Consider the following 15,943-nt stretch of genomic DNA (forward strand, 5'->3'; position numbering starts at 1 on the left):
TGCATATATATCTATTATTATATTTATTATTAATATTGTTAGCACTAGTACTTTTACTTAATGTGTATGTAGATATACATGTACATATTAATAGTTTTTTTATCATATGTATATATTGTATATATTATATTTATATTATATATATTCTTAATGTTATTAGTTGTATACTTCTTGTATATTTCTATGTATATACTTTATATTGTCTCATGTACATACTCCGAAATACTATTATACATATACGTATTTTTAATACCATATTGAGTATATATTATTGTATTTATTTTTATTCCGATTATACTTATTATTAATGTTAGTACATATATTTCACCATAAGTGTATATATACCTTTTTGTGTATATAATATTATTTTCGTATATTTAATTATTATTCTAAAAAAGGGTTATAATATGTACATATTTATGAAGTATTATTAATAGTATTATTTTTAAACATCATTGTTATTTCTAATATATATATTATGTACATTTTTTATTTCTATTTTGTTTTTTTATTTGTCAATATTAATTATTATTATTCTAATATTTTGATATTTTAATATTTTATATTATTCACATCACTATTCGCATTTTTTACAATAATATTCTTACATTTTTTACTATCATTTTAGAAACTTTTTACATTTTAATTTTAAGAATAAGGCAATGTACCGATTTTAACATTAAGTCATCGATTTCATCGCTATGTTGGGTGAAATTCGTCGGCTTGTGTTAAAAAACGGGACACCCTTTCTAAAAAAATCGAAAACTAAAAATTCTCATTTTTCAATCGGATCACGATTAAATATTATATTGAACTCGTATTTTTGAAAATCAAGTCAACACATGTTTATGAGATACCAATTTTGGACGTCGCGAGGGTGCTAATACCTTCCTCGCGCGTAACTGACTCCCGAACCCCAATTTTTCTCTGGACTTTCACGTAGACCTAAATTCGGCCTTCTTTTTGTTTTAAAATAATTTTATTAGGTATCCGATCACACCTATAAAAAAGGATCGGTGGCGACTCCCTTTGTTAATAAAATCGAAAGTTGGTTTTCAAATGTTTAATAAATCGCCACAATTAGCGACCAAGCGAAACTAAATTTTTTTTACGTCGCTACAATTCTATATTTAGAAAATTCGAGAAATCGTGCCCTAACTTACTGGGCTTCGATTTTTCTCGTGATCCTAAATAACCGAATATCCTTTTAAAATTGAAATAAATGAGGTTTAAATAAAAAAATAAAAGGCAAGCTTAATTCAAAATACGAGATGTCGGGTCCTAACTTACTGCATGTGACATCTTGTTACTTCGAGATAAGGAAGCATTTTCCATATTTATTTATTCGAGTAATTTTAAAATAACACAATAAAGAGGGATCGTATTTTTAAATTCTTTTCGAGTTTTTAATCTTCGACGCTGAGACATTAATTAATCAACTAGGTACCAATTTTAGGCGTATCGAGGGTGCTAATCCTTTCTCGCGCGTAATCGACTCTCGAACCCGTTTTTCTGAATTTCGTAGATCGAAATTATTGTTTTAATAAATCAAATAATTTATTAAAATAATAACTTTTCGAGGTGATCCGATCACACCTCATCAAAAAGGATTGGTGGCGACTCCCGTTTTCGTTTTCGTTTTCAACAACCAAGTCGACCCCGTTTTATATCAAAAAAATGGTGTCAACAAATTAAATTTCTAACCTTATGTAATTTTCAACTTAAATGTTATCAGTCCAATCAGCAAAAAATTAATGACGTCAAGGAGAAATTATTTTATGAACCATTGTCACCACATCATCCATGGTCCCTTTCCAATTATATAATGACATTTCAACAATTTTTTTACATCTCATTGACACATAATTTTGGTAATTTTTTTACCTTAAACCTCAAATCTCGAACCCTGAAACTTGAACCCCAAAGCTCGAACTCAAACCCTAAACTCCAAGCCAAACTTGAACCTTAAACCATGAACCTTAAACCCAAATATTAAATCTCAAACCTTAAACATCAAACTCGAACCTTGAACCCCAAACTCGAACCTTAAACTTTGAACATGGGTTCAGGGTTTAGGATTTGAGGCTCAAAGTTTAGGGTTCTAGATTTAAGGTTAGGATTCAAGGTTCATGGTTTAGCGTTCAGGGTAAAAAAATTGCCAAAATTATGTGTAAATAATATAGAAAAAAACTAAAATATCATTAAATAATTAAAAAATGACCATAAATAATGTGAGTGAAAAAATCTATAAAATAAATTTTAAACTTCAAAATTTTGAGTGAAAAACATAAATTGGAAGGTTAAAAAAAAGTGTTAATGTTGAATTAATTACTTGGTTGGGTAATATCTTTTTATTAAAGACTGAATTGATTAGAATTTTTTCTTTCCATCCAAGCCTTTATTTAGATCCATCATAACTAGTCTAATTTTGAGTCATTAAATTAGATGCTTTTCCCACACGGCTAAAGCCCCACTCTTGCATTTATAACATATGGAAAACTTTTACTACACTCACGAAATCGATACCACCATATTCAATTCCTCACGAACTTCATAATTTTCTACCTACAAAAAGCTTAGAACTCATAGAGGCTGCCTATCATATATGCACTGTTAAGGTAAATAATGACACAATAATTTATATCAACCGAAGAAGCAATAATGTGAGAGAGAGAGAGAATCACCTCCCAACTCAAAACATTTTGTTGAGGTGTTTATCCCCAACACCTCAACATTGTTCCTATGATAGATTAAATTGTTTGCATATCATCTAACTCCAGCAGCTATGGAAGTATACAAATCAATTTTTCTATAGTAGGAGTTAGATTACATTTGGTCTTTTTTATTGAAAGATGAACAAATTATTTTTTGTACTTTAGATCAAAAAGCAAATTGATCCTTTTTATTAAAAATTTCAACAATTTCTATTATTAAAAACTGACATGGCTGGTAAAATAATCAAAAAATTGCACGTGGCATATAAGGATCAGTTTTTAACAGTAGAAATGGATGAATTTTTTAACAGGATGACCAATTTACTCTTTAATGTAACGTATAGGGATTAATTTACCTTTTTTAATATAAAAAATAAATGTAATCTAACCCTTAATACAAAAATCTCTATAATCCTTTCACCGCTTTTCCTAAAAAAAAATATGTAAAATTTACTTCATTAATTCTTTAGGCTAGTGTACATCGGGCCATCTATAAACTTATAAATTAAGACTCTAAAACTCATTTTACTATTTAAAATATATTAAAATTATTATTGTATGATTCAATTTTAATAAATATTTTTATTTATTAAATAATACCTCAAATCAAGATAATAAAAATATTTTTATAATTAAATTTAAATAATTTTATTTATTTGAGTTTCAAACAAAATTTTATAATATATTACCGGATTAATATAACATTTGTTGCTTGAACTTGACATGTTTTCCTATTTTGATACCTAAATTTTTTGGCCCAATTTGTTACTTGAACTTGAATTTTTTTTCCTAATTTAGTACTTAAACTAGCAGTGTTAAATAAGTCATGTTATGCTACAAAAATATATTAGTATTAGAGGAAATTCATGTTAAAAAAAATTATGCATTGAGTTTAAAAACCCAAAATAAAAAAAAAATCATTATTTTAAATTAATAAAATAAAATTAATTAATTAAACTAAAAGTAATTGAACATTTAAAATAAATAAAAATACTATGTCATCTATCACATGCCGATCATACATTGATTATTTTCTATACCTCATAAAAGATAATATTGTTAACATATTGAAGTAATTTTTATAATGTTTGACAACCAAATCTCGCAAAAAAAATAATACCAAATTAGAAAAAGAGTCAAGTTCAGGTATCAAATTAGAATAAAAAAATATAAAGTATCAAATTAAGAAATTGTGTTAAGTTCATGTACCAAATTAAGAAAACATGTCAAGTCTAAGTATCAAATTGAACAAAAAAATTCAAATACCAAATTAAGAAAAAAATATTAAGTTCAAGTACCAAATATTATTTAAGTCTATATTATACTAGATACAATAATACTCAAGACTTTTCTCCATCCCTATAACATACCTAAAATATATACTTATGTTTTTTCCTTTTGATAAGAAAATATATCAAGTTGATGTACTAAATTAAAAAAAACGTGTCAAATTTAAATATTAAATTAAGAAAAAAATATTAAATTTAAGTATGAAATATTATTTAAGCATATATTATATGAGATCTAACAAAAATACTCGAGCCTTTTCCCATCCCTATAACACACCTAACGAAAATTCATATATAAATTTGAAATAAAAACCTTAATAAATAGTATTGGTACACTTATTAACAAACACCTATAATAAAAAGAAAAGTCTTGCAAAATACAATAAATGTTTAAGAGTATTTGAGTTTGATAATTTTTTTAATGTGGTATCTGATTTGATAAAAGTTATATCTTTTAATATTTGAAGGTAACAGTGTCAACATTTTATCATTCAATTTAAATTTTAATGTTGATTTGATAAAAATTCATAATTAATTAATAATATTATCTATTAACTTTTTCGAACCGACCCAAAGTTGAAAAAGAAAATTACAACCATGAGATTGTGTGTAATAAATTGAATATAAAATTAAACAAATATGCAACTACCGCTAAATTTATTTTACTAATAAAATCATGAAAATTTGAATTAACCCTTAAATACTAATTAAAACCTTTTTTATGTCACTATCCGACCTAACCCACAAGATTTACGAGCCTTTTAAGGTGTTGTCACGTTTAAAAACATTTCTAAATATTTGAATCCACATCACAATACACATATAAATATGCTCTTATTAACTGTGAGAAAATGCATTTATATATGTGTTGGGAGATCATTTACAAGACTCAACGAGAATATATTTAATTTGATAATTTTATAAGAGGATTCATAGCGAGATAAAGTCAGGGAAGCTGGTTAATATATTATTTAGAATAAGTTTATTAATGATTTAGAATGTGTTGGTGGAAGTGATTAATATATATAATCTCAGGGCATTGACTAGGAAAATTCATAAAAGAAAACAAAATCATCTCACCTTTCCAATGTTTGGGAATTTATACTTATGTGGTAGATTTATATTTCACTATTTATTCATCATTTGAATGCCCACCTTCCCACTTTTACTAGGAAACCAACCCCCATAATTCCCTCCCACTTTCACTTTCTCATCTTAAATTCAAAATCTACCGCTTTACAACTTTTTTTCCCACCTTCCAAGCACTTCCTGCTACTGTCAAATTTATTTTCAAATCACCCACCAAAAAGAATCTGCCATCAAAGTCTATTTTATGTTAACCATTAACCCTACTTTTTATTTGAAAAGATTAAATGGTTAAGGGATTATTTGATGATCAAAATAGATGTTGTTAATAGGTAGAAAATCTGAATGAACAATATACATTCTTTTTTCTACTCAAGGAGTAGGGTTTAGCTTTTAGAATAAGGAAAAGAGGGTTTCAAGAATTACACATTGTTGTTGTTGTTGGAAATGAAAGGCATTTAGCTAAATCATAAATCATAATGATTTATTAGGCTCCTCTTACTAGCTATTACTTGGATGGTTATACATACCTTCCACTAGTAGTCTTCTCGACCCACACACACATCAAAAGCTCCTCTTTCGAACATTTCTTGTTGAGTATTAAAATTTTAGCTTTCTTCTTCACCCAAATAGAAGAGTGTTAGGATCGACCCAATTAAGTAACAAGTACAAAAAAATAATAGAATAAATTGAGAAATTGAACACACAAATTTAACATGAAAAAACTCCTCCAAAGAGGATAAAAAATCACGGGCAAAGATAATTTTACTATAATGGCAAAAGAACGAAGAGTACAAAAGATGGAGATAAAAACTAAATCCCAAAAACAAAGAACCCTCAAAACGTAAACACAAAATTCTCTAAATGTGTTATGAGTTCTAATCTCTAATGGGTGTCTTTTTTAAGGTTGTAAAAGAACCTATTTATAGGCTAAATTAGTAAGTCAAATAAACTATGCTAATAAATGATAAATATATTATACTAATAAATACTAAATCTTCTAGAAAGAAAATATATTTTGTTTAACTTGACTTGCAAACAATCTCTTAGAATTTGGGTCACACAACTCTAACAAAGAGCTTGTTGAATTCTAAAGATACATTGTAAATAGGTAATTATTCAATCAGATAACTAAGAAGTTGTGAAAGCCATTCAAAGAAGCTTTGCTATTCCTTCAAATTATGCTATGATAAGAAGATATATCACATTTTATCCCAAGAAGATTAATGGATTCTACATTACATTCCCAGAGAGCAAAATCAGGTCACAGATTGCTTAGCAAAGTTGGCTTTAGTCAATAAAGAGGAGTTGCGAATTTTTTACTCTCCCCCAATGGAGAGTTCAGAATTTTTTTTATTCGGACAGGTTAAGGGGATTGATCCATTCTCAGAATACTCTCGTCTAATTTAAGCTAGCCTTTTTTTTTAAACATTGTAAACAAATTATCTATGGTGTATACATCTAAAATTGATTTTAAAATTTTTACTTTCAATTTGTGATACAACATTCAATATCTAAAAAAGTTTTAGTGAAATCACAATATGAACATAGATTAAAAGGATCGAACTACATTAACTAATGTTTATTGTCACTTTAATTAAAATTTTGTCGATCTCGAATTCACTCACAAATTCATACTCAACACAATATATGTGTTATACTATTGATGGAAATTTAAAAAAAAAACATAAAGCTAAAAAATATTTCCTAAAAAAGTAAAAAGAGGAAAAAGAACTTAAAAAGCATATATGATTATTTGTGTATTCAATATTATTTTTAAATTAAATTGTCACTTTATGTGAATCTCTCCGACAAATAGTCATGAAGAGAAAGATAGGAGAGGCTCAGGCTGAATTAAGAGTGGACAATTTTCATTACGGTGTCAACCACTGTTAAACCCCACCTTGTTTAGACTCCACAAGGTTACCAAAGTAAAACAAAATATGAGGTTGTGTTTTATAATAAAAATAAAAATGAGTTATAATAAAACAAATTGTAAATGATGATGTATTTAGAACATATCTTAGTGCTAACTATGATTTGATTAATTAATCTTAATAATGTACTGCCATCTTACTTGTTCTTCTACTTTTCCTGCCAATTTGTTAACTAGATTAGAATCAATGAGCACAAATCATTGTTATTCAAGAAATGCTTTTAAAATTTTGGGTAAATATCAATTTTGATTTATTGTAATTATACACATGAAATTTGAATTTATATGTTTATATGAAACATCGATTTTAATTCACTTATATACATTTAAAGAAAGGTCATATTGGATTAATATAATTGTTTGTGAATGCAATATATCAATGTAAGTCTGTGTTAATTTAATAATGTTGTTCGTGATTTGTGAAAATTAAATCAAAATCATGTATAGTTTTTAAACTTAACGGCCGGAATGACAATCCATGTTTTTTTTTTGAATTTTTGTGGGATTTTTTCATTTATTTTTAATTTTTAATTATTTTTAAAATTTTTAAAATATTATTAAAGTGACATAAAATAAATAATGTCATATCAATATGAAATACGTATAACTGTGACATAAGTTGCACAGCTAACATTACTAAAAATTAATTTTTTTATTTAATATATAATATATTAATGTAAAATACCAGTAATTAGATAATATTATTAGTAATTTATGAAAATGAAACTTTATATAAATCAACATAAAATCAATACCCCAGTTAATTGGTTTTGTTAAAATGGAAAAGTGAAAATAAACAAATAAACAACTATAAATAACCAACAATTCAATACTACATAGAAATAAAATAAAGAAAACAGAGTTTCAGTGAGAGAGCTAAAGAAAAGGAAAATCACACACAACACTTTGTCTGCTATTAAGACACAAACAAGATAGAAGAGAGAGAAACTGTAAAGAAAGAAAACCCAAGAAGAAGAAGAAGAGGGTTTCAAGATCTGGTCAGATCAAGTCAAGCTACATAAACATGTAAGATACATACATACATATATATATTGTTTGTATCAAAGTTTCTTTGTCTTTTTGTTTTTGTTTTGGGTTTTTGGTTTTAAAATGAGCAATGTGGTTCATATGTTTAACTGGTTTTTCTTGTTGCTGTCTTTTGTGAGGTTTTATGTGAGTGTTTTGCTAAAGAAATGAAGAGTTTTTGGTGAATTTCTGCTTTTCTATTTATCCATCTGGGATACTTATATTCTGGGTTTTCTCAGTTTTGTCTTAATGTGTTGGATTTGTTGGAAATCATTTTTTTTTACTCTCTTAAGTTAAATCTGAAGTTTTTTTTTTCTTTATTGTGTTAATTTTGCTAATAAATGAGAAGCCTTTCTAAAGCTTTTTTTTTTTCTAATACAAGTTTATAAATATTTGGGTCATGCAAGATTCTTCTTTAAATTTTTGGGTTATTTGATTTATTGTTTCTAAATTAAATGAACGTTTTTTTTTCTTTTTTAGTCCTCTGCTTATCCAATCATTTATTGTGTTCTATTTACTTAATACTATTTTTTATTTATAAGCTAACTAAACATCTTCATTTTCTGATTTCTTTCAAAAGGAGAGTTTTTGTTTCTTTTTCTTAGATATGTTTTACTTTTTTTTTACTTGTTACAATTAGATTCTTAAATTGCCTAACATTTATATTTGAAGGTACCATTTCATTGGAAATTCCATAAATCCTTTTCTAGATTCTTCTTTGGGGTCATACCCTAGTCACCTTTTTGTCTTCCAAGGTTGAAATAAAGTGAAAGCATTGCTTGGAAATAGATTTTAATCACTTGATGTGCACGGTGTACTCCACCTATTAAGAGGAGACTTAGTTGGATAACACTGAATGTAATGCAATTCTTATTTAATCTTAGCTAGGATTGCATGTTTTTGCTTAGATTTGGAATTCAGAGTGCAGATCATTCACGGATCTGCTTGAAAAAATCAGTTTTATTTGAAAAAAGCCATGAATTATATATGAAACTTGTTTCAGATCTTTTATTATCGTATAGTACTTGTCATTCTCAGTGTACTTGTTAAGCCTAATATGTTCAGCAATGGTTTCTTTGTTTAAGATCTTATGCATATATCGACATAGATTTTTTCTCTTTATGCAGCGGAATGGGGAGGGAACTCACGGATGTGGACATGGACGGTAAGCCAAATGGTGTGGTGAATTCAAATGGCAACCTAACAGTTTCAGAAGGCTCCGAGTCTAATAATTATGAGGTCAAGGAATGCACTGCAAAAAACTCGGTCGTGGACAATGGTCATGAGAAGCAAGAAGCGCTGGGTGTTAAAAGCATAAATTTTGGTACTGACATCCCTGAAGATCAGAAGTGCATGGACAATGACGAGCTTAGCGCGACTGCATCGAAACCCATTGGTGCTGGACAAGCTCACCATGCTACCTCTAAAACTGGTGCAAATGGCACCGCAAATGTCAACTCTGCACTCTCCCCTGCTACCACAAAGGGATCAGAGGTAACTCCAACTCTAAATTAGTAAAATTGTTTGGTTTTAATATCAGTGATGTTGCTTATTTGCTCATACATGCAAGGTGCTAATCTTTTAGATTTTACCATTATTTTCAGCCAAACTCTCCAATAACTCCTTTGATCTTGAGGAAGCCATTGCAACCTTATGACCGGAAGCATCCTGATGACGAAGATAACTGGTCCCTCACTTCCTCATATCCTTCTCTTTGGTGTTAAGAAGTTAATATGTAATGCTATGAGCTTGTCGGTTTTTTTTCTCTTCTTTTAATTATATTGTGGAACTTCCCTACCCGAACTCTATACCATATTTCTTCCTTAGCGGTATCTTGTACAGCTGCGTCTGTTCGAACTGCTAGATCGAGGGTAACTATTGGAAGTGCTCCTACTTTTAGAAGTGCTGAACGTGCTGAGAAACGGAGGGAGGTACATTCTTAGTCCAAACAGTTTTGATGCTTTTTTCAGTCATTGATGTTTTCTTCATTTCATTTTCAAACTACCCAAATTATAATGTTGTTTTTTTCAATCCAGTTTTACCAAAAGTTGGAGGAAAAACACCGAGCTTTGGAGGCGGAGAGAAGCCAGTTTGAGGCCCGGACCAAGGTCCATGGCACTTAAAATTTCTCATCCTTATATTTATGCTAGACTTGGTTAGTTTTAACAAAATCAGGCCTCCTTGCTTTTTTGCAGGAAGAGCAAGAAGCAGCACTTAAGCAGCTTAGAAAGAACATGGTTGTCAAAGCAAATCCAGTACCAGATTTCTACTATGAAGGACCTCCACGAAAGGTTGAACTGAAGAAGGTATTCTTTCTAATCTTTTCTCGTTTGTTTCGAGTCCTCGAAGTCGTTATCCGGGAAAATATTTACCTATTTTATCTCCTTCATAGTACAGATCAAATATACCCTTTTGGCTATATATGTTTCATGCAGCTTTGGTGGATAATTGAACATTTCATTCTTGCTTTTATTTCATTTCAGCTGCCATTGACTCGGCCAAAGTCACCAAATTTTACCCGGAGAAAGAGCTGCAGTGATGCAGTCCGCTCATCTCAAGACGAAAAGGCAAAAGCTTGCTGTCAGACTCACCGCCGCAGCCTAGGTAACCATACCGAACGATCCACTACTGCAAATGAGTTCAAAAGTAAAGGTCGGGTCAGTGGACAGACCAGTAATGGAGCTGGCAAGGCAAAAGAGCGAGCAAAACAGGTAAAAGAGGCAACGAAAGCTGCACCTACTAAAATCATTGAGCCGAGTAACGCTAACATCACTGTTCAATCATGAACATCTAGTTTTTTTTTTTTACTAACTATTAAGCTGGGAAATAGTCTTGAATTCCCGCACTGCCATGCCATATGGATGTCCTGAAACTGAGTATAACTAGGTGGTTTCATTTTTAGTAGGGACTTGTTTGTTAAGTGGTTTGCATTAATGTGAAATGTATATGTTTTGTAAGTTTACGTTGTTACGTATCTTTATATGTAGTATGAGTTGTTGATGCTAATGCATCCAATAACTTGTTTTCATCTGATATTCTCTTCTTTATATCATGAAACATAATTCGAATCATGGCATGAATTTTGATTAAGATTAAAAAGAAGGGGACGATTATGATAAGAAAATAATCTAATACTAAACAATGCCCGCCGTGGAGCAGCTTGGTCCCTTCAAATAATTACACACAAAATGATAGCTGAAAATATACAGAAAGATATAAGATAAATCCCTCAAAAATCTCTTTTAGGCCCCTAGAAGTTGGCAGTGGTGTCAACAACCAAAATAAGCGACCAAATGGAGTATGATGCAGTGGTTTGGTTTGGTAAGTAAATCAACCACTTGATCTGTTGAATAGACCTTGTTTTGCACCTAAAAATATCAACCAAATGGAGCAATATGTTTCATCCTACTATGGAACACCGGATTCTCACACAGGTATGTAGTGCCAACATTATCAGAAAGAATCCAAGAACAAAAACAAAGCGGAAAGTGATGTTCTCTTAGTAGATAAGTGACCAATTGGTTTCAGCAAGGGAATAGCAACCGTTCTATATTTCGTTTCAGTAGAGGAGTGAGAGACAGCGCTGTTTCTTGGAAAACCATGAGATGGGCGTGTTGCTAAGCTAAACATTGTAGCTAATGGTGGAGGCATAGTCAAGAGGATCACCACCCCAACCTGAGTTAGAATAAACAAGAAGTCGTGGATCATCTTCTGATGTGATATGAAGGCCATGGGTGGAAATTCCATTGAAATAGCGCAACAAAAGTTTGATAGCTTTCCAATGACTGCCACGCAGGCTGTGCATAAATTGAGAGAGCTTGTTAATTGTAAAGGCGATGTCAAGAAGAGTAAATGATGGACACTACAATTATCCAATAACTTGCCAGTAGTAAAAGGCATCAATTATAGGACTAGTAGGTTAGAGTCTGAGAAGTGCAGCGGAGGATATGAATGGGAACACATTCACTATCTTGCATATTGACAGTATGAAGAAGACCTTCAATACATTTTTGTTGGGACAGTAGAAGGCCACCTGAATAAGGGAAAACCTCAACACCTAGAAAATCATGGAGGGAACCGAATTCCTTCAAAGAAAACCGATTAGTTATTCTTGAATGATATGACCAACATAAGGTTCAAAATTGCTATTGGCAATAATATCATCTACATATATTAGATACACACAAATTTGCCAAAACTACCTAGAATGAACAACGACGCATCAGAGTAAGAGTGTCTAAAACCTTTAGTAACCAATTAGTTTTATAGCTTGATTTACCAAACACAGAGTGCTTGTTTGATACCGTAAATGGCTTTTTGGAGTTTGCATACATGTGTGGGCAGGGAATGATGCTCAAAACTTGGCATGTAACCATTATACACCCGGTTCGAAAGACGATCGAATGTAAAGTGTCGCATTCATTACTGAAACAATGTAAATAAACGATCGTACCAACATTTCTCACAATATTTTAAGGTAAAAATATGCTAATCATTGTAGACGAAAAACAAATTCAGATGTGCTCACATGCGATGTTCCGAGGTCAAATAGTAAAAAACGTGACCAAGTTATGAATCTTGGGTTAAACTAACAAAATGCAATGCTATGTCTCGAGATACGTATCTTCTATTTTCAAATTTCAGCTTTCAAATTCTGTCTCAAGACATCACAACCTATGTTTTTAATTTTAGCTACGAAATTTTAAGTTTCTAGATAATAGAACCATGTCTCGAGACAATACACCTCATGTCTTGTGACAACTATGAAATGTCTTAAGACATACACCTGAGAATGCTTTTAGATATCAAACGGTCCCTAAACAAAATGGACATGCTACCAAAAGTAAAAGAACAAGTTTGACATGAACCTTCACAATAAGCACACTAAATCAAATTTTGATCATGAAAGTAAATCATAAGCATGAAAATCAAGGTACAAATTCATAATAAAAATCTAATAAACACCAAAATATCAAAGTAAAAGTGTCATCATACCAATATGTCTCAGAACTAATATAAGTAATGAACCAAAAATATTATGGTAATCTAATAATGTACGCTATAAGGAATTTCTAGTGTGTATATAATATGACCTATCTAATCTTTTTTCTAAAAATGTACAAAGAACTACAAAACGAATCGAGTTAACCCGTAATGTACGCTATGGCATGCTACAAAACCAAAGGATCGTGGTGTTGATATCCAGCAAAGGTGGAACGCGTCTAAAAGTGGATCTGAGATTGAGATTTGCAGACTGGCTTTTTGATCAGGATGGTCACAGATTTTGATTTCTTCTTCAACGATATTAATTGTTATCAATAACTCTCACAATAAATCCAATTGTTGCTACTTCGTCTACAACATGACCACCACTTCAATCTTTTTTATATACACATGTCAGTCTAAGCAACATAATATTTAGATTTCTGTCAAAACGCTTTCGTTGGAAACAGATAAATAATATGTGATACGATCAAAACGATTAATCTATATTGAGATTTATTCCGTCATTTATTTTGATTTACTCAATCAAAGGGTAACATTCTAAATCTTACATTTATAAAAATATTAAACTTTTATTAAATAAAACATATAAATAAATATCCAACCACGATTGAAACCTGAATACTGAGTTTTTCATAAAACAGAGTAACATAGGATAAATTAATAAAACCGTAACCTGCTTTATATAATCAATACATACTACATATATCGATCTAAATTCCACGACTACCCCTAGCTCGCCATCAAATTTACACCATCTGCAAAGGGAAGGAAAAAAAAAAAAGAACAACCTCCTACAAACAAATACTGCTTTCTCTTCACTTCTTTGCCTTCTTTGGCGCCGCTTTCTTAGCCGGAGATTTAACACTCTTCGGCTTCTTGACAGCGACTGTCTTCTTTGCTGGATCCTTTACTTTCTTCCCTGGCGAACTCTTCTTCGCCGTCTTCGCTACCTTAGTTGGCTTAGCCGCTGGTTTAGCTTTGGCCTTAGTTGTAGTAGCCTTCGGTTTCGCCGCAACTTTAGCCTTTGCCTTCACAGGCGTTCCAACTTTGGCTTTGGCTTTCGGTTTCGACGCGGTTTTAGTCGCCTTCGGCTTGGACTTTGAGGCGGCAGTGGTAGCTGCAGATTTAGGCTTCGCGGCGGCAGGCTTCTTAGCTACGGCGGCCGGTTTCTTAGCTGCGGCAGAAGCCGAAGGCAGCTTAAAAGAGGCTTTTACTTTGACAAGCTTTCCAGAAGCAACAAACTTCTTCGTCTGAACAAGTAAGACTTTGCGGAAATTCGCCGGTAATTGCTTATACTTCTCTTCGATGAATTTCGCGATCGCATATTGGCTCGACCCTGTCCTCTCTTTCAACGAAACGATTGCATCTGAAATCATCTGCAAAAAGCATTTAAAAATGATTTAAAATCAAATAAAATATCTTAAGAGAAAGAAACTAAAGGTTTTTAGAGAGAGAGAGAGAGAGAGAGAGAGAGATTTACCTCAAGAAATGGAGGATGTGAAGGAGCTGATTTAGACTTCTTAGAGCCAGCAGTTTTCTTCTTCGCAACGGAAGCAACGGCGGAAGCCATGAGTCAATTCAACTATTTTACGAGTCGTAAAAGATTCGGAAACTGCTTTTCTTTCTTTCTTTCTTTTGGTAAATGGACAGTTAAGAGGGAGATTTTATAAGGGAGGTGATGAAAGCTTATTGGTTGAGAGGGAAATGACGCGGATCAATAGGGTTTTCGAAATTTTAAATTTTCGTAGTTCGATTGGAACTTCATTGACGGCTGAGATTTAGAGTTTGGATAAGTTGCGGATCGCGGAGAGTCGAAAAGGGATGCATGAGGTTGAAGTTTGAGGTTGTAATTGGAGATTGGGGCTTGTGTTTTTGAGTCTATTTGAAATACAGATAAATTGTGCTTTACTCAATGAAATTTTAAGGGGATTGATTCTATTGCTAGGTTAGGATGTGAGGTTTATAATGATAGTTAAATTGGGAAATTTAATTAACAAATTTGAGAGGATTTTAAGTTTAAATACGAAGTAGTCAGAATTGGTGTGTTTTTAGAGTTTGATGAGATTTTGATAAAATTTAAGAAAATTTTGTTCAATTATTCAGGAATGACTAATCGTGTGTGATTGTAAGATGGTAATGAAGTTATTTGGTTTAAGAATTTTTGAAAAACAATAAAGAAATGAAGTTTTAAATCATGATTGAAACACGAGTTAAGTTGAACAAACATACTTGTGTCACAATAATAGTTGGTAACATAAAGTATTAAACTGGTATTATCATTTAAACTAAGTTAAAATGTCTAATGACTCAAATTAAATGTAAAACAAGATTTTAATGCTTCAAATTGTTATGGGGAAGTACCACATTTTGAGATTGAATTGAAACAAAAACAACATAATGTGAATGGAACTCAAATGTATCCCCCTTACCAACAAAACACACACTTGTTTGGAAGTTTCCACCTTCTGTTCATTGGGCTACTTATAAACATTTGATTCTATGGTGAAAACCATTAAAGTTTCAAAATGTACATCAAGGAGTAAGTAAGAAAATAGGTTTACTATGAACCAAAGAATGACAATAATTAGCCTAGCTAGAACTTAACAAAACAAACTATTTCTTGTCTTTTTGTCACTTGTTCATATCAAAACTTGGTTGACAACTCAAACTCATATATTTGATATTGAAATTTATGATATTTGTTGAGGATTTTTAACTCTTTTAGAAAAAATTTGTGAAATATCATTCGTTCCAAATTGGCATACTTCTCTATCTATGGGGAGTTTGTCTCTCAATTCTATTAAAAGTTTGGATTCTTGAAGAGATGATTCGAAGATACGATGAGTTCACTGAATTAGAGCACCTCGTTGGGTGCTTGAGAAGGC

At 31.0% G+C, this 15,943-nt stretch overlaps 2 protein-coding genes across 3 annotated transcripts; one reads left to right on the forward strand and one right to left on the reverse strand.

Annotated features, from left to right (window-relative positions):
- Nucleotides 1-7,787: 7,787 nt before the first annotated feature.
- Nucleotides 7,788-11,079, forward strand: LOC107920818 (protein WVD2-like 1). Of its 2 annotated transcripts, none has more exons than XM_016850682.2 (7): nucleotides 7,788-8,051; nucleotides 9,179-9,545; nucleotides 9,656-9,753; nucleotides 9,892-9,982; nucleotides 10,088-10,159; nucleotides 10,247-10,357; nucleotides 10,535-11,079. In XM_016850682.2, exons 2-7 carry the CDS (start codon nucleotides 9,183-9,185, stop codon nucleotides 10,835-10,837), a joined length of 1,038 nt encoding a protein of 345 aa, XP_016706171.1. In that variant the 5' UTR covers nucleotides 7,788-8,051; nucleotides 9,179-9,182; the 3' UTR covers nucleotides 10,838-11,079. The 2 variants fall into 2 exon arrangements, with proteins under 2 accessions (XP_016706171.1, XP_040965184.1); XM_041109250.1 differs by lacking the exon at nucleotides 7,788-8,051 and adding an exon at nucleotides 8,859-8,909.
- Nucleotides 11,080-13,665: 2,586 nt separating this feature from the next.
- On the reverse strand, nucleotides 13,666-14,762 carry LOC107920561 (histone H1). Its single transcript, XM_016850317.2, has 2 exons — nucleotides 14,539-14,762; nucleotides 13,666-14,434 (listed from the first exon to the last, which is right to left on the reverse strand). Exons 1-2 carry the CDS (start codon nucleotides 14,626-14,628, stop codon nucleotides 13,874-13,876), a joined length of 651 nt encoding a protein of 216 aa, XP_016705806.1. The 5' UTR covers nucleotides 14,629-14,762; the 3' UTR covers nucleotides 13,666-13,873.
- Nucleotides 14,763-15,943: the final 1,181 nt, after the last annotated feature.

This window comes from Gossypium hirsutum, chromosome D13, assembly GCF_007990345.1.
Source record: "Gossypium hirsutum isolate 1008001.06 chromosome D13, Gossypium_hirsutum_v2.1, whole genome shotgun sequence".
NCBI classification, from domain to species: Eukaryota; Viridiplantae; Streptophyta; class Magnoliopsida; order Malvales; family Malvaceae; genus Gossypium; species Gossypium hirsutum.

What these genes read in the sequence shown, in the direction of transcription:
- LOC107920818 (XM_016850682.2), top strand. Translation starts at nt 9,183, where the DNA reads ATGGGGAGGGAACTCACGGATGTGGACATGGACGGTAAGCCAAATGGT. An exon ending in CTACCACAAAGGGATCAGAG is followed by an intron (nt 9,546 to 9,655) that starts GTAACTCCAACT and finishes CATTATTTTCAG; the next exon opens with CCAAACTCTCCAATAACTCC. An exon ending in AGTTTGAGGCCCGGACCAAG is followed by an intron (nt 10,160 to 10,246) that starts GTCCATGGCACT and finishes GCTTTTTTGCAG; the next exon opens with GAAGAGCAAGAAGCAGCACT.
- LOC107920561 (XM_016850317.2), bottom strand. Translation starts at nt 14,628, where the DNA reads ATGGCTTCCGCCGTTGCTTCCGTTGCGAAGAAGAAAACTGCTGGCTCT. An exon ending in CACATCCTCCATTTCTTGAG is followed by an intron (nt 14,435 to 14,538) that starts GTAAATCTCTCT and finishes TGCTTTTTGCAG; the next exon opens with ATGATTTCAGATGCAATCGT.